The 22121-nt window shown below is 39.3% G+C and overlaps 1 protein-coding gene across 2 annotated transcripts in view; it reads left to right on the top strand.

Moving 5' to 3' along the window:
* Positions 1 to 300: 300 nt before the first annotated feature.
* Positions 301 to 22121, top strand: part of WDFY2 (WD repeat and FYVE domain containing 2) — a 144107-nt gene continuing 122286 nt past the window's right edge. The window contains exon 1 of one of the 2 annotated variants that reach the window (XM_045567304.1): positions 301 to 777. In XM_045567304.1, the coding sequence (XP_045423260.1) occupies positions 641 to 777 (137 nt within the window). In that variant the 5' untranslated portion in view covers positions 301 to 640. The remainder of the gene's footprint in view (positions 778 to 22121) is intronic. The other variant, XM_045567305.1, reaches the window with a different exon arrangement.

Raw genomic sequence — 22121 nt, 5'->3', positions numbered from 1 at the left:
GTCGTACTGGGGCGCTCTTTTCCCCGCCCCACCTCCGATCCCTTGTGAGGGAATTTGGAGGGGGCGGGACTTATGGCAAGTGCGTTCCCAGGGGTGTGTACCCGCGCGTTCACGGGAGATTAAAGAGGGAGGGGCCTGAATACTGGATGTGGATGGTAGAGAGGGTGGAAGACCGTGGGCAACGGAAAGCGCATGCGTCCTAGCGGTTCTGCCAGGCTTCTGGCGTTGCAGAGGAGCCGGCGGGCTGACGCACGCGCATTGAGCAACCAGCGCCCCGCCTCCTGCTTCAGGTTTCCCCTCCTCTTTCACCACCCTCCCGGAAGTGGAGCCGCCCTCGCGCCCACCAGCGGCCACCCCCTGCGGCAGGCCCCGCCCACAAAAGCTCCGCCCCCCGGCTTCTCCGCCCCCTGCTCTGGTAGTGGCGCCGGGTTGCAGCCCGGTCGTGGCGGTTCTGGTGCCCGAAGCCGGGAGCGCAGAGTCGTTCCCGAGAGAGGCGGCCAGGCTATGATCGCTGGTTGCCGGCGTCCGGGTCGGGCCAGCCAGAGTCTCTGCGTCAACCTGTGCCCGTGTCCAAGCGGTCTCCTCAGCCCGGCCCCGCGGCGCGGCTGGCGGCGGCGCCCCCGGCGCGCCCCCTCCTCCGATGGCGGCGGAGATCCAGCCCAAGCCTCTGACCCGCAAGCCAATCCTGCTGCAGCGGGTCGAGGGGTCCCAGGAGGTGGTGAATATGGCCGTGATCGTGCCCAAGGAGGAGGGCGTCATCAGCGTCTCGGAGGACAGGTATGGACTGCTGCCCCTCGGCCGCGAGGAGGGGCGGGACGGGCTGACGGTCCCCGAGCCCGCGTCATGGGCTGTGCCTCCACGTCGGCGCGAGTGCAGACGTGCTCCCCTAAGTTTATTGCAGTGCGCATCCCGGCGGTGCGGGTGTCCAGCTGCGCGCTGTCGCCGCGGCGTGGCCCCGGGAAGCAGAGCCGGGACGGCGGTGTGCGCTCCGGCCTCGCCTGGGGCTGGGTGGCGGCTGCGGGAGCCCGGGTTGCCCTCAGGCTAACGGTGGGCCGGACCCGGGACCTTGGTTCATCCCTGAGGACGGGAGGGAAAGAGGGAGGAGCCGCCCGGCCCTTCAGGTGTGCACTTGGGGAAGATGCTCCGAGCCGCCTCTGCAAGATAACTAAGGGCTTTGGATACTCAGTGGTTCAGTTCCTAGGGTTCCAAACTGAGAAAGCAAATGCCACTCCCTTTCCCCAGAAATTCCCACCGAATCCAGATATCCCGGACATCTTACACTGAATTCAATAAATACTCCCAACTTGTGAAAAGAGTAACTTTAGGCTTCTGCATAATGTCTTTTCTCCTTTCCCCTCTTTTTCTTATCTCTTTGAGCTCAAGGGGAAGCGCCTAGAACTTTCAACGGATCACTGCTACAAATAGCTCTTGAGTTCCTTCCCTTTGCTTGCTTCCTTTATTTTCGCGTAATTTTGCTTAATTTGCAGAAGTGGAGCTAGTTGTTCTGCCTTCAATATTCTTCCTTATTTTTGCGTTTTTGCATTAACTTAAATGCCCTTTAATATGCAGAAATAAGACTGAAGAAGCTAATTACTAGAGAAATGTTGCCTGAATGTAGTACTTTTGGTAATTTATCAGGAATTGTTACTTTGATAATATCTATAAGCAATCTGAAAAATGTAACACTGTAGAAGTACATGACAAGGGGCTTTTATAGTAGTTAGGTTTTTAAAATAGACATTGAAATCATGTGGAGGTAGAGAATATTCTTCCTTGGTGACTCTTAAAATGGCAGAGGTAAAACAAGTGTTCATTACTGTCTTTTTAATCATTTCAGCAGTTTGCATGTACTGTGGCCTCAAAAATTTTGCTTGATGGGTGTGTTCATATTTTAGGTTCTTTAGTATAACTAGGATGAGTATATTAGTGACATGCTCTTGTCTACATCATGCTCAATACAAATGGCACTTGATTAATTTCCTATGCAGATCCCGTGGAAAACATTGTAAACATACACCAATGGCAGACAGTCTGCAGTGAACAAAAATTCATGGCTGGAATGGAATACATGGATGTAAGAGCCTCTTTGAAATTCACACTGAAGCCTTATGAGAGAATTTTAATTTTTTCATAGAGGCAAAATTCTATTAAAAAGACTGCTTCTGGACCTAGAAATTCTTTGCCATAAAATTGTTTTTATGGAATACATTCCATAAAATGTATGAAGGAATATATTAGTAGATGTCCTTTCCCAGTCTGTAACTACTGGAGATGGACTGATCAATTCCTAACTGCTGTAGAAAATTCATAAGTAAATTCATTGAATCAAGTAAGAGAAAGGCAAAGGTAGTGAAACCTAAACTCCTTTAATTTTAATTTTAAAACTTCTGATTCCTGTTGCATGGCATTTACCTTGAAGGAAACAGCTTTACTGGGTTATATTTCAAAGTATTTGGAGAAACTAAAGTAGAATATATGAAAGAAACTGAAGAATAAATTTCATTTGATTACAGGACAAAAGAAATGCAGTGTTAACTATATCTCAGCCTAATTTTTACTTTCCTAGTTTACAAGGTAAATAATAGAAATTATTTTACCATAGAGTTACTGTTAGGTAAGTAAGGCCCACACAATACTACAGGATTATTACTTATATATTATTATTATTATTTACGTTGACAACTCTGTGCTTCTTTGGGTCATATACTCAAACATAAAAATAACCTTGTTATTTAGAGCTCAGTTTCAGTTATTGTTTTCATTAAAAGAATTGATCTGCGTTCTTGCTTTTCAAAATCCAGTGTTGATATCACTTAATATAAAGCTAAAGATATGAAAATAGAATATTGATTTTCATCAAAACCTACAAAGCCATTACCATTAACTACTTTGGCTACAAACTAGTTATCTTCATTCCTAAACTCTAAGATAAAGCCACGAATAATGTCCCATACCTGAATGGCAGTGTTCCATAAGTTGTTATGAATTCCTTGTTTGTTATGAATCCCTCATTTCTGTTTTTGGCCTCTGACTCCTTTATTGCCTTTATCTGTACCTTTGAAACACTTAACATTTTCTATTTTACACAGTATCATACAGTATATACTTCACGTCCTTTTCATCTTCTCTTCTGTGAGGTCCCTATGGAGCTTCATGTGTCTTGGTCATTGTATTATCTTTAGGGCCTAACAGTGTCTGGCACACAGTAGGCCCTTAAAAACATTTGTTGTATCAGTGACTGACCTGTCTTTTTGTTTGTTTGTTTGTTTTTGCTGTTCTTAAAAACACATCTTAACTATTGTAGACATTTAGTTAATATTTATTGAATGAATTATGTGATGACCTATGAAGCCTATGTGGACAAATATTCATTCATGGGAAAAGTATTAGACTGGGTGGTCTTTAGAGTGCATTAAAACTCTGAAAGTCCTTGCATTGCCTCATTTATTTTGTCAACAAGCATTTGAGTTCTTATTGTGTTCCAGTTACTTGTGTACGTGGCAATGATTAAAATGATAAGGTCCTTTCAAGATGCCCAAATTTAGTGGGGTGACCTTTTAGAAAAATATTGCTACTCCCTCAAAGATTTAGTATTGAAAAGAATTTTCAGATGGGGAAGAATGACAGGATTCCACAATCTTTATTGTCCCTAAAATTTTACCTTCCTTTGGAGGATTCTTTCACTTGGATTACGGTTTTTACCCTCAAACTGCCCTCAATAATGGCTGGTAATACTCAAACCTTCAAGCTCAAGGATGGATAAAAACCTTTGCTTCAAATTCATCTTAGCACAGTTGAGACAACCTAGAACTTTACTCAATATCATAGGAGGAAATATAAAGGGAATATAAGGAATATAAAAACAATCTGATTTCCAAGTAAAGATTTCTGGTGCTGCCATGATACAGAGTCTGTTCCCAGAACTCACTCGCCTTGCCTGAGTTTATCTTTGCTTTGGTTGTAGCTAGATTCTATCCCCAAAGGACACACCAAACTTTGATACTTCAGGCTCCTAATTTCCCAGCTTCTTTTTGGACTGCCTTTTCTGAATGAATGCCATTTTAGCATACCTTGCTTAAGAGCTTCCTCTCAGACAACTCTGCTCTGTTTTGGTCAAGACTTATGTCTGGTTTGCAGTTCAGCAGGGGCTCCTTTGTTTAGTGGTAGCCTCTTCAAGTGATGAAAGTCAGGAGGGACCTCTCTCCAGGTGGGACCTGGTGCCATCCAGACCTTTATCTTAGTAAGTTCTTTATATGCATATCTTAACAGAGGTCAACAATCTTAGCATTTATACAGAGAGTTTCAGTAACTAGGTAGTTTCTACTAGACAGTTATAGGAAATTGTTCCCTACCCGGGAGTCAGCTCAGAGTGAAGACAGGTACCTCTGGGGTTGCCAAAGAATTTCCTGTGCTTGTGGTGGTTAGAGAAGACCATTGATCTCTTTTCCACATGGGTCTTGCAGGATGAGTAGGAGTTCATGTGAAAAAGCTAGGGTAGAGGAAAGGGCTTTCTAGGTAAGGAGGAAAGAAAACTCCCATTCACTGAGAAGCACTAGAATGTTTAAAACTCAGCTTTAAGTGTCTTCACACTTTGAGGAATCTGGAATTTAGTGTCTCCAGTGGGGTAACTGTGATAGTGAAAATTACTGAAACCTTTGGGTGCAAGAATTTGGGGCTCTTTTTCTGGATCAAAAGACCTGTGTGTGGTGGTTGGATGTCAGGGAGGAGGATGTAGGAGAGAGAACTGTAGGGAAGGAAGGCACTGGAGAGCGGGTGTGGGGAACCACCTTCTTATACTCTGACTTTATTCAGAACCAATTTATGCAACATAGGTGTGTTCTCTGTAAGCCCTGAGGGCAGGACCCAAGCACTTGGCAAAAGAGGGTCAGATTTTTATCTGAATATAAGGAGATCTGACCCCCAGTTTTGTTCTGTAAAATTTGGATTCAGTCAAAAGGCTGTACTCAAGGATCCAGAAGGTCACATGTGACCCCAAAGCTTTGGGTTCCCCACTCCTGGAAGGAGATCTGCACCACATGTTCCTTGTATCAATTAAGCATTGTTTGGTGATCACCTATTTGAATTTGGAATAGACCTGAGGATACTGTGAGTTTCCATGAGCAAAGCTATTTAATTGAGGCCATGGTGACAATACAACATGGGAAGGAGGTGGGAATGGGCTGGAACAAGAGAGGAGTTGGATTGTTTTTCTATCTGGAAGGCCTTTTTACCAACTTTGAAATACTATGATTCCATGACTACTTGACTATTTCTTAAAAAGGTATGTTAACATTTCATTTCATCTTATAAGTCCTCATAGTATTGGTTCATTTATGATTAGCTCTTTTCATTGTGAAATTGTACTATTTCATTTCTCTGCTTCAACCATTAGTTTCACTAATAATTATTAGGCCTTGGCTCAGTTCAGCTGAGCTCCCGATAGAGTTTTATGTGCTATGTATTTTATAACATTTGCATAAATTTTGTTTTAAGAAGTGTAAATCAAAGTGTTTGTTACAGTGCAAGCAGAGTTCTAAAAGTTGAGGATGTCTTAAGAGTGATGGCGTGAGGTCTCTGAAGTCAGCAAAATTAGAATCCATCTAAAAATCCATCTAATTTTTGAGTATGTGAAATTTCTATTTAATGGCATAAAATTAATAAATTTTCAACTCTGCACTTGAGACTTATCGCTTGGCAGTAACAATTGCTGGTTTCAAGGCCCCAAAGAGGGAATTTATCCTGTGTAATTGTTGAAAATTAGACCTTTACTCTGAATTCAGAACAGGAGGCAGTCTTCATGCCAGGGAATCTGTCTGGAAACAGGCTGCTTCTGTGTCTCTAAAGGTCAGAAACAGACTGACTTTTTAAGGAAAGATCACTTTTGGAAAGCTTGTTGAAGGAGGCTCACTAGAGGAGGTTTGGCTTCAGTTGACCCCAAAGCTCCTGATGGTTCTGAATTTCCTACTTTTATATTGTTAAACGAGATTCTGTCTAGGACCTCATAGATCTTAATCAGCATGCATTCATCTGGATATTGCAACACTATGGAAAATGTTAAGGTGGCAATTCTGACACTCCTAAAATGAGTGATTCTCAGATCCTGAAATCCTGACCAGCTTGTGTGATACCTCAAGTGTTACTAAACTTCCTTTGAAAAAGAAAAAATAGGTAAACATCATAGGATGTAAGTAGCCAGAAGAGACTTCAGAGAGATATTTTCAAAACAAAATCAAAACTTTTAAAAAAGGAATCGTGACTCTTGCACAACATCTTTCCCTGCCTATCTGTTTTTACTTTGTGTTTTGCTTTGAGAGAGAGACTTTTTTTTCTGTTTGTTGTTGAGAATCATCTTGATGTCATTAAAAATAGCAGTTTGGGGAAATTAAAACACTCTGTGGCATTTAGAAATCAATCAATTAATTGTGATTTAAGATTTGCTTGTAGTGATCTGTTGTTATCTGTAATACTAAACTAAATAATATCTGGTATATACTTACCTGAGAAGAGAATGGCCATCAAGCCAAGCTTTTCTTCTCAACTAGTGTCAGAATAGAAAAATTCAAAAGGAGACAACACTTGCTTATTTTTATATGAACAGATCTCCCAAGGAGAGTGCCACAATTAACCTAGAAATTCCCTAACACAGAAAAAAATCCCTTCTTTTCTTTGTGCAGCTTCAGCATGCAGTCTCATTAACTCTTTTTTTTAAAGGGCAGGGGGCCTCTTCATTCAAACGCTTCATTTAGTCATTAGTAAAAATTAATTCAGAAGTATAAGAAACTAACCAATAAGACCAAAAAAGAAAAAAAAGTCCACTTTTTTCTTGGCAGGGATTGTTGCTTTGTGCTCTAGTGTACCTTGAATTTAAGGATTTTTATAAAAGAACTGGGACTGGGAGTCTTATCTCAGCTTTCTTCTGCATTGACCTTGGCATTTCCTAGGGCATTTTATCTCTCTAAGCCTCAGTTTCTCCATCTGGAACAGGAGCAGGTTGGATTTCCTAGCTATGACTCTGGTACTATGATGTGCCCACATAGCGACTGTGTAAGTGTAAAGTCTCTGCAACCATATCATCCTAAAATCTCAAGTGGAGGAAAGTGTGCATTGGGAAAAAAGCAGCATGCTTGTGTGAAACTGTCAACTGTAAAACAACGCTTTCCCTGAGCCTTTGGATGGCAGTGGTTATTTATTCCTGGATGAAATATTAAAGAAGTATTTGTTTTGTATCAGCACCTAACACCCAGTTGAACTGGATCTACTACATTCCTACTTCTAGCTGAATCCTGTAGTTTAACATACTGAACAGTTTAGCTCCTGGTGGTTTGCTGGCACCCACATCAGGGCCTGGGTTATCTAGAGTAATACTTTGGAAACTCTTTTAACCACAAATCACAATAAAAAATATATTTAGCAATGCTACCCAAGACTCACATACTCTCACACATACACATATACATAACTGAAAGAAAAGTTTTATGAAATGATATTCTTTTAATATAACACGCACACTGATACTTTCTGTTCTGTTGTCTCCCTTTTAAAATCCTGGTTGTGACCCTTTTGATGAGTTTCCCAACCCACTAAAGGGTTGTGAACAAGTTTGAAATACTACAGTGCTTTAGAAGAACTGTTGAAGTTTTGTACCCTCCTTTTCTCTCTTTATGTAGTTTTGGTTTTCTAGAAGGTGGAAATGCAGTTCAATTCAGGGTCCTACACCTCACCAACCTACCCCACCCCTCACCTGTCCTGCCTTTTTGAAATTCCCACAGTGATTATAGATCAATATTCTAAGCCTTTCAGCCCAGAGCCAGAGGGAGTTCAGAAAAAACCAGGAGTGCAGCAAATTGAGCAGATGTTTGAGTGGCTGCATTTTTGGCTTCCTGTGATATGTTCATTTATTACTGAGTCAGGACTGAGAAATGATGCATCTCATCTAAATTATGAATGCCAGTTGCTAACCTCTCTGTATGACTATGTTTTTCTTTTTAGCTGGGCAGTTTACCTATAATGTGGAGCTACTTGGAGATTTTATGCATTTTCCATTAATTATTAAATTTGTTATTTTTTCTCTGATTTCTAAGGATCAATTTAAATTTTAAGTAATCATAATAATAATCCCTCTGGAGTATGTTTACATTTTAAATAAAGATAATACAGCTGTAATAAAGAATAACTACACAGAAACCTCTTAGCACAATGACTTAGTATTTTATATATTTTCTTCTGGCAGTTTTTCAAATGTAGTTTTTAAAAATATGATTATAATCATATACTTTTATATTCTTGCCCTCCCATGTGCCAGCAGCTACCTAGTCTTTAACCATCATTTTAAGTGGCTGTATATTTTGCCTTTCCTTCAATATTTGCTCATATTTATTTGATTCTGGTACTGTATATACTTGGCCCTGGGTTTCCCATCATGAGCAAGGCATATCCTGCTCTCAAGATACTGGTAATCTAGTGGATACATCATAATTTACCCATCCCCTATTGTTGGCTATTCAGATTATTTTCAGTTTTATAAATGTTACGATGAACATTGTTGTGTATGTAGGTGTCCTCCTGGCCCTGAATAGCTGAAGTTTTTGATTATTTCTTTAGGAAAGATTATAAGAAGAAGATTGCCCTATTGCTTTCCAAAAGGTTTGTGCCATTTAAAAATATTTATGATGTATGACATATGAAAATATTAGTTTTGCCACACCTGACCAGTCATGGATATTATTATTTTTAAATTCTTCATAATTTGCTTGATAAATCGTAGCACTTCATTGATGTTTAATTAGTATTTTTAGCTGATTAGTGAATATTTTTAGCTGATTAGTGAAAATAAATTCTCTTATTTACATATTTTTGTCTGTGTGAATTGTCCATTCCTGTTTTTTGTCCATTTCTCCATCACATTTTCTTGGTTCTTCTCAACAATTTCTTGTACATGTATCCTATAGAAACAGTAAGAATATTAACCCCATGCCTGTTATTAATGTATATCCAGATATATGTCTTACACTTTGGTGTTTGCCTTTTTATTTTTTACATACAAAACATTTACTTTTAAATTTAGCTATTGGGGCTGGCTCTAGCTCAGTGGTTCCTTTGGCAAAACATCAGCTTCCAACTTCCTTGCCGAGGTGGTTCAAGACCTGCTGGTGTGCTCTAGTCCTTTTATTCTTCTTCTTAAGAGACAGAGTTTTGCTCTGTCACCCAGGCAGGAATGCGGTGGTATGATCATAGCTCACTATAACCTCAACCTCCTGGCTCAAGTGATCCTCTTGCCTCAGCCTCCCAAGTAGCTGGGACTATGGCGCACACCAACAAGCTCAGCTAATGTTTTTTTCGGTTTTTTGTGGAGACAGGGTCTCACTATGTTGTCCAGGTTGGTCTTGAACTCCTGGTGGTCTCAAGTGATCCTGCTACCTCAGACTCCCAAAGTGCTGAGATTATAGGTGTAGGCCACCACTCCTGGTCTATCCTTTTTTTAATAATTGAAATTTCTTCCATCACTCCTAATTTTTTTTTTTTTTTTTTTTGAGACAGAGTCTCGCTCTGTTGCCCAGGCTAGAGTGAGTGCCATGGCGTCAGCCTAGCTCACAGCAACCTCAAACTCCTGGGCTTAAGCGATCCTACTGCCTCAGCCTCCCAAGTAGCTGGGACTACAGGCATGCACCACCATGCCCAGCTAATTTTTTCTATATATATTTTTAGTTGGCCAGATCATTTCTTTCTATTTTTAGTAGAGACGGGGTCTCACTCTTGCTCAGGCTGGTCTCGAACTCCTGACCTCGAGCGATCCACCCGCCTCAGCCTCCCAGAGTGCTAGGATTACAGGCGTGAGCCACCGCGCCCGGCTCACTCCTAATTTTTGAAAGTAATTCTTTCCCCAGAGATGCACTGAATATTAATTTTGCTTTTTAGCTATATAATTTGATGAAAAAATAACTTTTTTATTTGTTTGGAATGCATTTCATTAGATGGTGTAAATTGGGGAGTGTAAATTAATTGTTCTAAAATTTGCTGTTAATTATTTCACCATTATTTATTGAATGGTGCTTATGTTTTCTTTTGTATTTATTTGTGAAATTATCTTTATCACAAAATTAAATTCTCATAATCAATAGGGCCTCCTATGGATGGCTTCTGTTGTGTTTTTAGGGATCTTTTTGCTCCTTTTGATACCAGTTCTCCACTTTTAATTATTGTAGCTAGTGAGTTTTTCTTTATTGCTTGCCATCATATATCTGTAATATTAGCCCTCATTTTTCTGTCCAGGGCAGAGAGTTAATGGGAAAGGAATAATCTGGCTCCAGATATTGGCTCTTTCCCAAACTTTAGGATTTCACAGTCTCAGTTTCCACATCTGCAAATTAGGAATAAGGATTCCTCCGAGGGTTGTTGAGAGTTTTACGTCAGATGGTCTTCCTGCAGCACCTGTAGTACTTGGAGCACAGGTGATGCTGAGTAAAAGTTTGTTTTATTTTTTGTTTGTGACACTAGCATGCCTCTACGTAGGTAAGCTTTTTCTGTTGCTGTGGTTCCATTAAGGCTTGACTATTTTAAGAGTCACCTTGAATATACACAGATTGGGCTTTTGAACTTTTTGTTTGTTTTCATATAGTTCTGAGCTCCTTTTTCTCTTCTCTGGGTATATAAAAGTAAGGTTAGCTCTCTCATCTTTTTACCACCACTTCCCCAACTTGCTCTGCGATAGCCAGTGGTCAGGAATGGCCTGTGGTGGGTGGGCACTGTGTTCTCCTTCGCAGGCTTCTGTCTCTTCATTTGGTATCTTATCCTGAAATGGCGTGTCCATTGTCCCCACTGGAGGGCAGGGGCTGTATCTTCCATGTTTTCCATAGGGAATAAATTTAGGGAAGGATAAAGCTCTAAATAAACTATTCTCAGCTGGAAGCCTGGGCATTATAAACTGGCCAGTAGTGGACTGAAGATTGGCCTTGGGAAGATTTTGGATGGTCTACATACTGCTTTTAGAAGTTTTGGATTTGTAGGCAAGGTTTAAACATGGATTTCACATATAAATCCAGATTGCCAGCTTCTCTTGACACATGAAGATGTAGCTGTACTAAGCCTTGAAATTTCCTCCTGCAGACTCCTTGTTCCTGCTCTGTCTGCTTGGGCTAAGGTCATCTGAGCCCACTCATGAGAGGTGAAGACCACACTGCCTGGGCTGCCTATTGGTGGGAAAACAGCACTTGAGACCCTGAGAGGAGTATTCTAAAATCTGAAAGGCGACTAGGCATAGTAGCTCATGCCTGCAGTCCCAGCCACTTGGGAGGCTAAGACAGGAGGATCGCTTGAGCCTAGGAGTTTGAGGCTGCAGTGAGCTATGATCACGCCACTGCACCCTAGCCTGGGTAACAGAGTGAGAACCTGTTTCTAAAAAAAAAACCAAAACAAAATCTGAAAGTTTTCCCCTTTTAAAAATTGAGTAAGTAGGTAGACCTTTTATGTTATTTGGAAGAAGAAGAAGAAAAGAGGAAATCGAAAGATAACCAGAAAGCCCATGTTTATAAAAGCTGAGGTGGAGGCGGGGGGAGAAAAGCAATACATTAAAAATTAAGACACCTTTTATAATAGATCCTGATGTACACAGTAAATATATAAATGAAGGTGGGTATTGGTAAACTAGAAATGTCATTTATCTCTCTCAGTTCCCTCTTTGGAGGCATTCTTTGGGGCCAGGGACCTGGAGTCAGGAAAGCCTGGGTATGACTCTTTGTTCTGCTACTTCATATTTAAATACATTTAAATTCTAATTCTAGAAAAACTTAAAATTACATTGTTCCTTTTTATTTTGTACGTCTGGATTAATATTTTCCCAGAATCAGTTTCCATGGTTTGCTGTTAGAATCTCAGTAGTCTGTTTTAGTGTTCTTTGGGAGAGAAGAGGTGTTGGGAATGGCTAATTTATTTCATTATATTACTATTTTGACTTTTGGAATATTTTTGAATTTATATTCAAATGGTTTAATAAATTCTCCTTACATGTCAAAGCTTAGGTTGTTAAACAATTTTAAAGAATACGTAATTTTTCTCCAGAAGGTAAAATTAAATGAGGGAGGTTAGTTATGCTTAATCTGAATATGTAGTTAGCTGAATTAATATGCTGTTTGAATGGAATAAGTTGGTTTGGAATTTGGTTGCAGTGTGACTTTTCTGACTTATTTTTCTTGTTGAGTTTCCATTTGGGAAATTTCTGTCATATCAGTTGTGTAGAGTATGGATCTTTGATCTTTATGTGGATAAGATAGGACAAAGGCTGAGAAAGTACAGTTCACTCAGTCTGAAAAGGTTCTGTCAACCTTAAATATTTGAGATTCAAAAAATATGACTAAGGATAGAGTTTATTTGAGAGCAAAGCTTGAGGATAGCCACCCAAAACACTAACTCCAAATTAATGTGGTTGATGTTCCAAAGTCAAGAAGATAAGGTTTCACATATGTAGGCCTAGACAGAGAAGTTCCAGCAAGATTACCACCTTTTCCATACAAGACCAGCGCATACACCATAGCAATTTGATTGCTTACAGATTGCTACATTCCAAGGAAGACTACTTTATTACTCCATGAGGAGGGACAATGATCTGAGGTGTTCTTATCTCTGGTGCACTTAGTCTTCCTCATCATTTACAGGCAAAATGGCAGAAGTTACATCTGTATACCACATGACTCAGACGGTATAGCCACATTTCTCTCCAGGCTCAGAATAATTTATAGCATTCCAACAGTTTTAAGTTTGAATCGTTTTAAATTTGAATTATTTAAGCCCATCCAACCCAGCCCCACACATTCTCACTCCCCCACCAGCCTACACTGTGGCAGAGAATAAGGGCACACCTGGAAGTTCCAGGGCCCCACCCACCACCTGGGGCATTCAAGTGTTCCTCCAGAGGGACTAGAGCTGATCACAGGACATAAAGCAACATTGAAGCTTGTTCCTTCTGGCAAGTGCCACCTACTGACAGGGAGGTCAATTTGCACAGCCCTTTTCAACATTTACTGACTTAATCATATAGGGTGAGGTCATTTTTCACCAAAAAGCACCACCTACTGTCTCAGTGATTAAACCGGGCATGTCATTAAAATTGACACTGCTAAAAAGACCACATGACGGGGGATAGAGAAAGGATTTCAAAGGCCTCCTTCCTTTCTCATCAAAGAGAGACAGGGAATCTTCTCACACACATAGCTCACCACTGTTATAGCATACAAACAACTAGCAACTGAGAAAAGCATCATATTAAGGATATCCATAACTAAGGCAGCTATCCAGACCTAGGTCACCATCAAAGCACCCACAAACCAAGCCAAAAGTTCTTACCCAACATATGCTACAAACATTCCCATTCTAGTGAGTGGGGGGTAAAAAGTGAGTGGAGTAAAAAGCCCCATCTAAACAAACGAAAATCCAAAATTAAGAAGCAACAACTGCTCCAGTTGAGAAGGTATTAGTGTAAGAACTGCAGGAGTATAAAAAATCAGAATGAAAGGTCTCCCCCAAAAGGGAATACCAGGCCTCTAGCAATGATACTAAGCAAAATGAAAATACTTAAATGACAAAAGGAATTCCAAATATGGACTATAAGGAAACTCAACAAAATGCAAGAGAAAATGGATAACCAAATCAAAGAAACCAGAAAAATAATTCAGGAAATGAATGAAAAATTCACTAAAGAGATCAACATATTAAAAAAAAAAAGGTAGAACTTCTGGGAATGAAAAATTCATTTAAGGAAATACAAAACACAGTGGTGAATTCTATCATGGAATCATAAATGGAATGGATTCTGGGAAATCTAGTTCCCAAAGTCACCAACTTTGACATAACACAGTCCAGAGATCCAGCTCCCAACTATGAATTTTATTATCCTATCATAGGTCTCTCTTCTTAACTCAAAGTCAGTTAACTCACAGGTTCTTTCTCCATTCTCTTTTCCTGTGTTTGAAAGGAAATGGACAACCGAGTGCTTTCCAAATTTCTTACAATAACAGGATTTCTCTCACACATTAATAGTATGAGTTCTTTCTAGTCTTTGACAGGAACTGAAACCGATGAAAACTGTCTCATATGCCTTACGTTCGTATGGTTTCTCTGCAATGGGAGTCCTTTCACCTAGTACAGTGTACTTTGAACAATGGAAGTCTTTACCACAATGCTGCCGTTTATCGGGTTTCTCCAGTGTAAGACATTTTATGTATTCAAAAGGAGTTGGAACAAACTGAAGGGTTTACCACATTGCTCACATTCATAGGGTTTCTCTCTCATGTGAGTTCTCTCATGTATATGAAATAAACTGGGAATAACAAAGGCTTTCCCACATATATTTATAAATTCCATTTCCAGTGTGCATTATTAAGTGTCTTGAAAGGCTTACAAGACAAGTAAAGGCTCTTCCACATTCCTTGAATTCATAGGGTTTCTCTCCAGTGTGAGTCTTTTCTTGGTTTTGAACAGAACTGGGATTTCTGAAGGCTTTACCACATTGTTTACATTCGTAGAGTTTCTCTGTAGTTTGACTTCTTTCCTGCATTTGAAAGTAACTGTAACTGCTGGAGCCTTTCCCACATTGCTTACATTCACAGAGTTTCTCTCCAGTGTGTGTTTTTTCATGTATTGGAGCTGCACTGGGAAAAATCAAAGGTGTCCCAGCATACCTTACATTGATAAGGCCCTGCTCCAGTGTGCTTTATCATGTCTCCAACCTTTATGAGACAAGTGAATGATCTCCCACATTTCTTACATTCATAAGGTTTCTCTCCAGTGTTGAGTCTTTTCATGTTTTTGAACAGAATTGGGATAACTAAAGTCTTGACCACATGTTTTGCATTCATAAGGTTTCTCTCCAGTGTGAGTTATTTCATGTGTTCGCATGTAATTGGAACAACTGGAGGCTTTACCACATTGCTTGCATTCACAGGGTTTTTCTGCTGTGTGAGGCCTCTCATGTATCAGAAATAAACTGGGATAATCAAAGGCTTTTCCACAAAACTTACATTTATAGAGTCCCTTTCCAGTGTGTATTACAGGCATCTTCAAAGAATTTGGAGAGAAATGAAGGTTTTTCCACATTTCTTACAATCATAGGGTTTCTCTCCAGCGTGAGGAATTTCGTGTGTAGGACAAGAGTGGTGATTGCTGAAGGCTTTCTCACATGGGTTACATGTATGTGGTTTCTTTCCAAATTCCTGAAATTCATTTGCTTCATGTCCAGTGTGATCTCTGATATGCCTGTGGAGAAATGAATGACCCATGGCAACTTCGTCACACACACTGCTTTCACGTGGCTATACTCCAGGAGCAGTTTTCTGCTTCAGAATATGCTCTGGAATCTGGCTCTTGTGAAATCTTTCAATTTTTAAAGTTAGCAAAAAAAATTTTTTTTAACTCTACAGACCAAACACAATATAACTGCAAGCTGGAGCCAGCTCTTTGTGCTACAAATATTTATTTCTTTTGAAAATAGTGCATGGTAATGATAGTATTTATTGACAAGGTTTCCAGTTAGAAAAGATATTTATATTAGAGTTGCCTCCCTCATCTCTTCAGATTCTCCACTGAAAGGTTATTCCTTGAATGTGTTGAGAGGAACAAGTCACTGTGATCCCACCTCTATCAACTGGAAACTTGTGAGGAGAGGCCATTTTAACAGGAATCAGACTGAGTCTTGGTTTTTTAGTTAAGAAACAGAAATGTCCCCAAAAGCCTAAGGAAAGGGGAGTTTGTTATGAGCCTACAGGCTAACTCCTAGAAGCCAAGGACAAGGAAGGTGGCTGAGCCTTGTGAATGTCAAGGCTTGGAACCCAGAGAGACTTGAGGACCATGCTGAACAGTGCATATTTTATGATGATGAATTGCTTCTAGGACGATTCCTTTTTCATTGTTACTCTATGAGATTGTTCTTATCTTTTATTCTAACATAAATTGCAATTAATCTCTTCTCACTTTAAATCAAAAAACATAATGCAGAGATGGCAAAAGGCAGTGTTGGGTGGTGACAAAAGCCAGTAGGCTTACCTGGTTACAAATCGGAATCATGGCAAAGGTCCAGACGAGTGGTCCTTTTAAAGGGGCAAAGAAGGAGGGAGAGTCTGGGTACACAGTCAGAAATAGTCACATTCATTCTCTCATTTTTGTACAAATAAGATTACATCAGATATGCATGTTTTGTTCTGTAAATTGCGTATTCAATTAAATATATTCTTGGACATATTTTCATAACAGAATAACTTGACCTACCTTTTTCGATACCATTCTAGGGGGTATTTAGGTATTTGTACTAGGGGGCATTTAGGTTGTTGCCAGGATTTTTTTTTTCTATCCTTTTCCCTTTTTCTTTATTACGAAACCATGCTGAAATGAACTCTCCTCTGCAAACATCATTGACTATCCTCTACAAATATAACTGCAAGCAATGGAATTGCTACTTGAGGGAATGTTGTGTGTGCACATGCATGTGCTGAAGTGACCATGGTGGGGTGGTCTATTTCATATTCAACTCTTTGCCTATAATTTGTTATTTTAACTTTTTAAAAAATTGTGAAATATACAGACAAGCACATAAAACATCAATGTATACCTAAGCGCACTATTGAAAAGTGAATACACATATAGTTACCATCCAGGTTAAGAAATTGAACATTGCTGGCACCTTGTGTGCCCTCTACTGATCATAGCCCACAAGAGGACAACACTATTCTGACTTTTATTTCCTGCTGTTTACTTTGGATAAAACTCTAAAAAAACTTGATCATTTGGCCTTTTAGCCTTCAAAAGATTAGAATTGTGAAAAGGGCTAACTAGGATATTCATAATACTACAATCAAGAGTTGACAGTTGACCTTGGAAAAATTATAGAAAGTGGATATAAGAACTAAAAACGAAGTGAGGGTTTGGGACATTTTGTGTTAGAATAAGCAACCCTCTGTGCAAGACTGTACCTCCTGGGACATCTGTATTTAAAGAATCAACTCCTCTCCCCCCCCAAAAAAACCCATTAACTTATATTTAGGGACACAGGAAAATATGTTAGAAAGAATACCATAAAAGTATGAAAAGCAAACAAATAGTGTTTGAAAAGACATCTGCTTGTTACCTTGAAAATTTAATCAAAGAGATTGCCTCAATGTGCTGAGATGTCAACTACATGCATCCATTATATGATGCATTAAGCAACTCAATCTTCATCTTTAAAAGCTAAATTGATTCTAAGGGAAGTTCCCAGGAGATCTGATTTAGAGTAGGCTTGAAGTTCTAGTTCCTAGTCTATTCTCTTACGTAAACTCATCTGAGGAGTCCTTTCTGATCAGTGCTGATTGGTCAAGGATGGAATTGAATCCTAAGCACATATGATTCTTGTCTTTTTTTCCCTGACTTATACCCAATTCCAGAGGGTAGCACTAAAAATGGCAATGATGAGGTCCTCCTCTGCGAAAGGCTTGGCTAGGTTCTGGAGTTAGGGTGGTGAATACGTGGAGATGGTATGCATAGATGAGATCACATCCCTCACCTCAAACAGCTTAGAGCTGGGAATGCCCTCTGAGTTAGACTCAGAGTTATGTTTGCTATTTTGCTCTCAAATTTATTTGGCTTTTTTGTCCAAATAGCTAACTAATCCCTTCCATTGATGATTTTTATGAATGTAAAGTTTCAGGGATTTTGGAAGTACAAAAAAAGTTAAAATCAAAAGTTTAAGGGAAAGTAATGAGTTTGTCATTTTTGGTTCCCGCTTGTGTTGCACACACTAACTGGAACAGGGAGAGTAGCTTTGTGACACAAAGTAATCCTTTCTCACTGTTTGCTATTTAAAACAGATATAGGAAATCATGTATCTTTCTGAATAGAAAGAGAAAAGTTGGTATATGACCTTGAGTGAATCTCTCTAAAGGAGTTAAGAACAGTGAATCTTTAAAAAGCTCTACTGAACACTCATTTGTTCAGAAAATTTGTAAGATTCCCAGATAAAAGTATAATGTCAAATCTGTTCTCTGTTAATGGATGACTGTCATGGAAAATGTCTGTTGTGGTTCTGCTCTTATGATTGATTCTCTGGTTATATGTATTTTGTGTGTATTTGATTGTTTTTATACTGTGGATATTGATGCTATTTTAGTTCTGCCCTTTGCAAGTATCATTTTCAGAAATGATAGCTGAAAAGCGGCTCTGCTTTTTGGCATTCATACAGAATTGGGATGAAAAACAACAAGGAGGGATCTGGTTAACTCATCCTTTACTCTGTTGGTGAGCACCTGTCAATTTATTTTCCTAGATTCACGATTTTATTTTTGGATGGTATGGGGAAGTAGGAGAAGTAAACAAAAACCAAGGTTATTGTGATTAATTTGAAAGTATATGTGTTTCTGCTGAAGGTCTTTTCTAAGAAGAGGCCAGTCTTATGTGTCAGAGATAAAATAACAAGTTATAAAGGAGAAAAGCATAGGAATATATGTAAGAAAAATATTTGACACTATTACAGTGAGAAGCTATGGAATTGCCTTTCCCAGAAAACTTAGTTGCTTAATTTCTTTCTAAAATTTGCAAATAAATTTTTTGTGTCTACAAGCTTAAGGCCAGTGTGAAAAATAAAAATGATAGCACGGCTGCAATATGGTAGAGTGGGCAGAATGGGTAGTGGGGAGAGCTATGAAAGTAAGGCTGGTAGATCCAATTTGTGAAAAGTTATTATTTTATTTTAATAAATTTTATAATTTTGAAGCATAGTAATTTAAATTAAACTAATTACGTGTTGCATTTTAGGAGTCCTGATTTCTTAATCATCAGTTATCTATTGCTTAGGTAGTAATAAGAGCTGTTCATTTTTAGATGGCAGCTTCTGATGAGCTCCGGGAGAATTTAAAATGATTTCATTCCATCTCTTCCCTGAATGTATTTTTTCCAAAATTTACTTCCACAGTTAATTAATAAAAGCTTTCTAAAACAAATGGAAAAATTATATGTGTTCTGCTAATTTGAGTTCAACATATGTTGGTGATTAAGAAGGCTTGTCTTCAAAAGTAGTATTGCAGTTAAGTGTGCAGTGTAAGCACAAGACAGGGATTTCCTTCTGTTCATTAATGTATCCCCAGGGCTTAAATAGTGCCTGGTACATAGTAGGTGCTCAGAAAATATTTGCTGAATGCAGAATAGAAGTGTGTATTGGCTGTAAAACCTATTGCTCATGCTTTACTTGGTCAATCTGCATATATTTGAAGAATGCATATATTCATAGTAGTTCAGAACCTCACATTTTGCTATTATGATTTGAATGGTGGTCATTATAGTTTGCTAGTGTGATTTTTTTTTTTAAAAAAAAAGAATGTCCTTTATTTTCAATGAATCTATTTCATCACTGAGATTTTGCCTCAATACACAACTTATCTCCTTAAATGAATACTAATCTCTTGCATCTATAAAGCATTTTATGTTTTGCAGCTTTTTCATGCTTTGTCGTGATCCTCTCTGCAATACTGTGAAGGAAAGGATTCCCAACACTTGATAATTTACCCAGTTGTCTACTTCATTTTTTCTTGCTGGCTGAACCCTAGTTTTATTCAGATGTTCACCCCTACCCCATGTGACTCATGACTAAATCATGATTAGTCCATGTCTGTTACAGGCAATTCATTCTCTTTGCCAGGGATTGGTTTAGGACTGTGCATGTGGCCCAGTTCTGGCCAGTGATACGAGAGGTGAAGTCTGTTGGGGGTAAGGAAGGAGATACATCAGGAGTGAAACAAGGGAGAGAAAAGTTCACTTCCTTTTTGAAAGGGATACGCAGGGAAGAAACAACCTCTATTTTTCTGCTGCCTGTTGACATAACTGGATGTGGCCATCTGGACCTACAGTCTTGTGACCCTAATGAGAGGTAGCCTGAAAATAAGACATGTTGAATATAGTGGAAGAGTAAGATGGAAAGAACTAGCTACCAAATTAACGAACCCTGGAACTATCCCAATGCTTGACTTCTTGTTACCAGAGAGTAAATTTTCCTTCTTCCAGTTGAGAGCATCCTAACTAATATAGGTATCATTATTGCCATTTTACAGGCAAGGAAACTGAGATTTATAGAGCTTTACATGGAATGATCATCATTTGGTGGTGAATTCACTGTGCAAGCTAGGTGAATTAAAACACATATACTGATTCCTCATCTGGTGACCTTCCTGTTCCACCGTGTAGGAGGGAACTGGATTACCAAGTTTAGGCGTTTATGTTTGAAATCCATTTCAGACAATGTATAATTATTTGGTAATTACCTATGACAGATATTGCTTTGGAATTCTTACTGATATCTTGTTACCTACCTTACTTGGCTGACAGTAATAGAACTTTATTTACAACTTAACACCTTGGAGAGAAGTCCGTTTATAACTAAAGTAATTTTTTTTCTTTTTTTTTTGCTGTTTTGTAGAAAAACCTTTCAAAAAGATTATTAAACTCTGCCTATGCTTATAGGTACATATTTCAAAAAGCATATTCAATTTTGAGAAGTGATATGGTCCATTTGTAAAAGGAAGACTTAAAATAATAACTGAGCGACCCACTGGACTGGATGGGAATATGTCTGGCTTTGGAGGTTATTCTTTGTTAATATGGAAAGTTTGTGGTCGACCATGTACATGATGTTCTGTGCACGGCCATTCTTTGTTAACTCTCTTCTCTGTATTCCACCCCATTCTTCTCGCCATCTTCCTTTCCCTCTGTAGGTAGAGGGTAAAGAGATTGTGATCAGTAGCATGTGGTACATTCCTTTTCATTACAGAGGCAAATCAGGACAGTGTTCAATCTGAGTAAAGGAGTTTATTCATAGTTGAAGAACTCAATTTAAAAATATCTAATGCCACATGAAGGGAACTTTGGTGGGGGAGGGTTAGGTATTTTTGAAAAGAAAATTATTCTTGGTGGAGGCATTGGTGGCTGATCAAGAAGAAGCTGCAGCCGGGCGCAATGGCATGCCTATGTAGTCTTAGGTACTCTGGCTGCTGAGGCAGAAGGATCACTTGAGCCCAGGAGTTTGAGGCTGCTGTGTGTGACGGTCATGCCTGGGAATAGCCACTGCACACCAGCCTGGGCAATGCAGTGACTCCGACTCTAAAAAATAAAGAATAAAAAAAATACAGAAGAAATCGCAAAGATGACTAAGATAGTCTCCTGGAGGTTACAGTTTATGATTCCCATCTCCCCCTCTTTCCCAAGCTGAAGTGACTGCCAAATTGGGAAGGACCTTCGTGGAGGGCAGCATCTGCACCTCTTCTGGTCCTTTTGCTCCTTCAGGTTTGGAGGGCTGGCTAGGAGAAGTGAGGACTAAAACAGGAGTGGAGTGGTTAAATAGATCCTTCAGCTTATTCTACTCCTTCCTTATCTAGTGAAATACTTTGAAGAATATGATCTTGGACAGTGGTGGGACTTTCACTGGGCACCTTCTGGAATATTTTCTTAATTTCATTTAAATCTACAAGTGAACCCAAATGCTTGGGAATTGATTAATGACAAAAATAAAAATCTAATCTCATTTTTCATTGAAAAATCTTATGTCCCTAAAATTTTATGTCACAGCTAAAATGAGCCATGTGGTGTCCTGATAAGGGTAATTTAACACCAAGATTAGCACAGGTAATACCATATGTTGCTGATTACTGACTTCTCCTTAAGGGTGCTCTTGAATTTTCTATTTGAAGTGCTTAGTGATTTGATTTCTCCTTTTAAAATTAAATATATCTGTGAATGGAGAACTTGCCCTTCAAACTAACATAGATTTTCTTCAAGAGATTATCTCAGGCCATGAAACAGAAAGGGCATTTAAAAATTCATATTAAGGGCCAGGCGCAGTGGCTCATGCCTGTAATCCTAGCACTCTGGGAAGCCGAGGCAGGAGGATCGCTTGAGATCAGGAGTTTGAGGTTGCTGTGAGCTAGGCTGATGCCATGGCACTCTAGCCCAGGTGACAGAGTGAGACTCCATCTCAAAAAAAAAATAATAATTCATATTAAGATGTTGGGTTGCACCCTGACATGTAGTTTAGATACTACGTTCTGCTGCAGTGAACAGAAAACCTGACTCATTAATAATGAGTGAAATAAGCGAAGGCATTATTTCGCTTTTGTAACAAG

The sequence above is a fragment of the Lemur catta genome, chromosome 13 (genome assembly GCF_020740605.2).
Source record: "Lemur catta isolate mLemCat1 chromosome 13, mLemCat1.pri, whole genome shotgun sequence".
Taxonomy (NCBI): Eukaryota; Metazoa; Chordata; class Mammalia; order Primates; family Lemuridae; genus Lemur; species Lemur catta.
The sequence above is the reverse complement of the archived record's forward strand: the minus strand, read 5'-3'. Positions and strand labels throughout refer to the sequence as shown.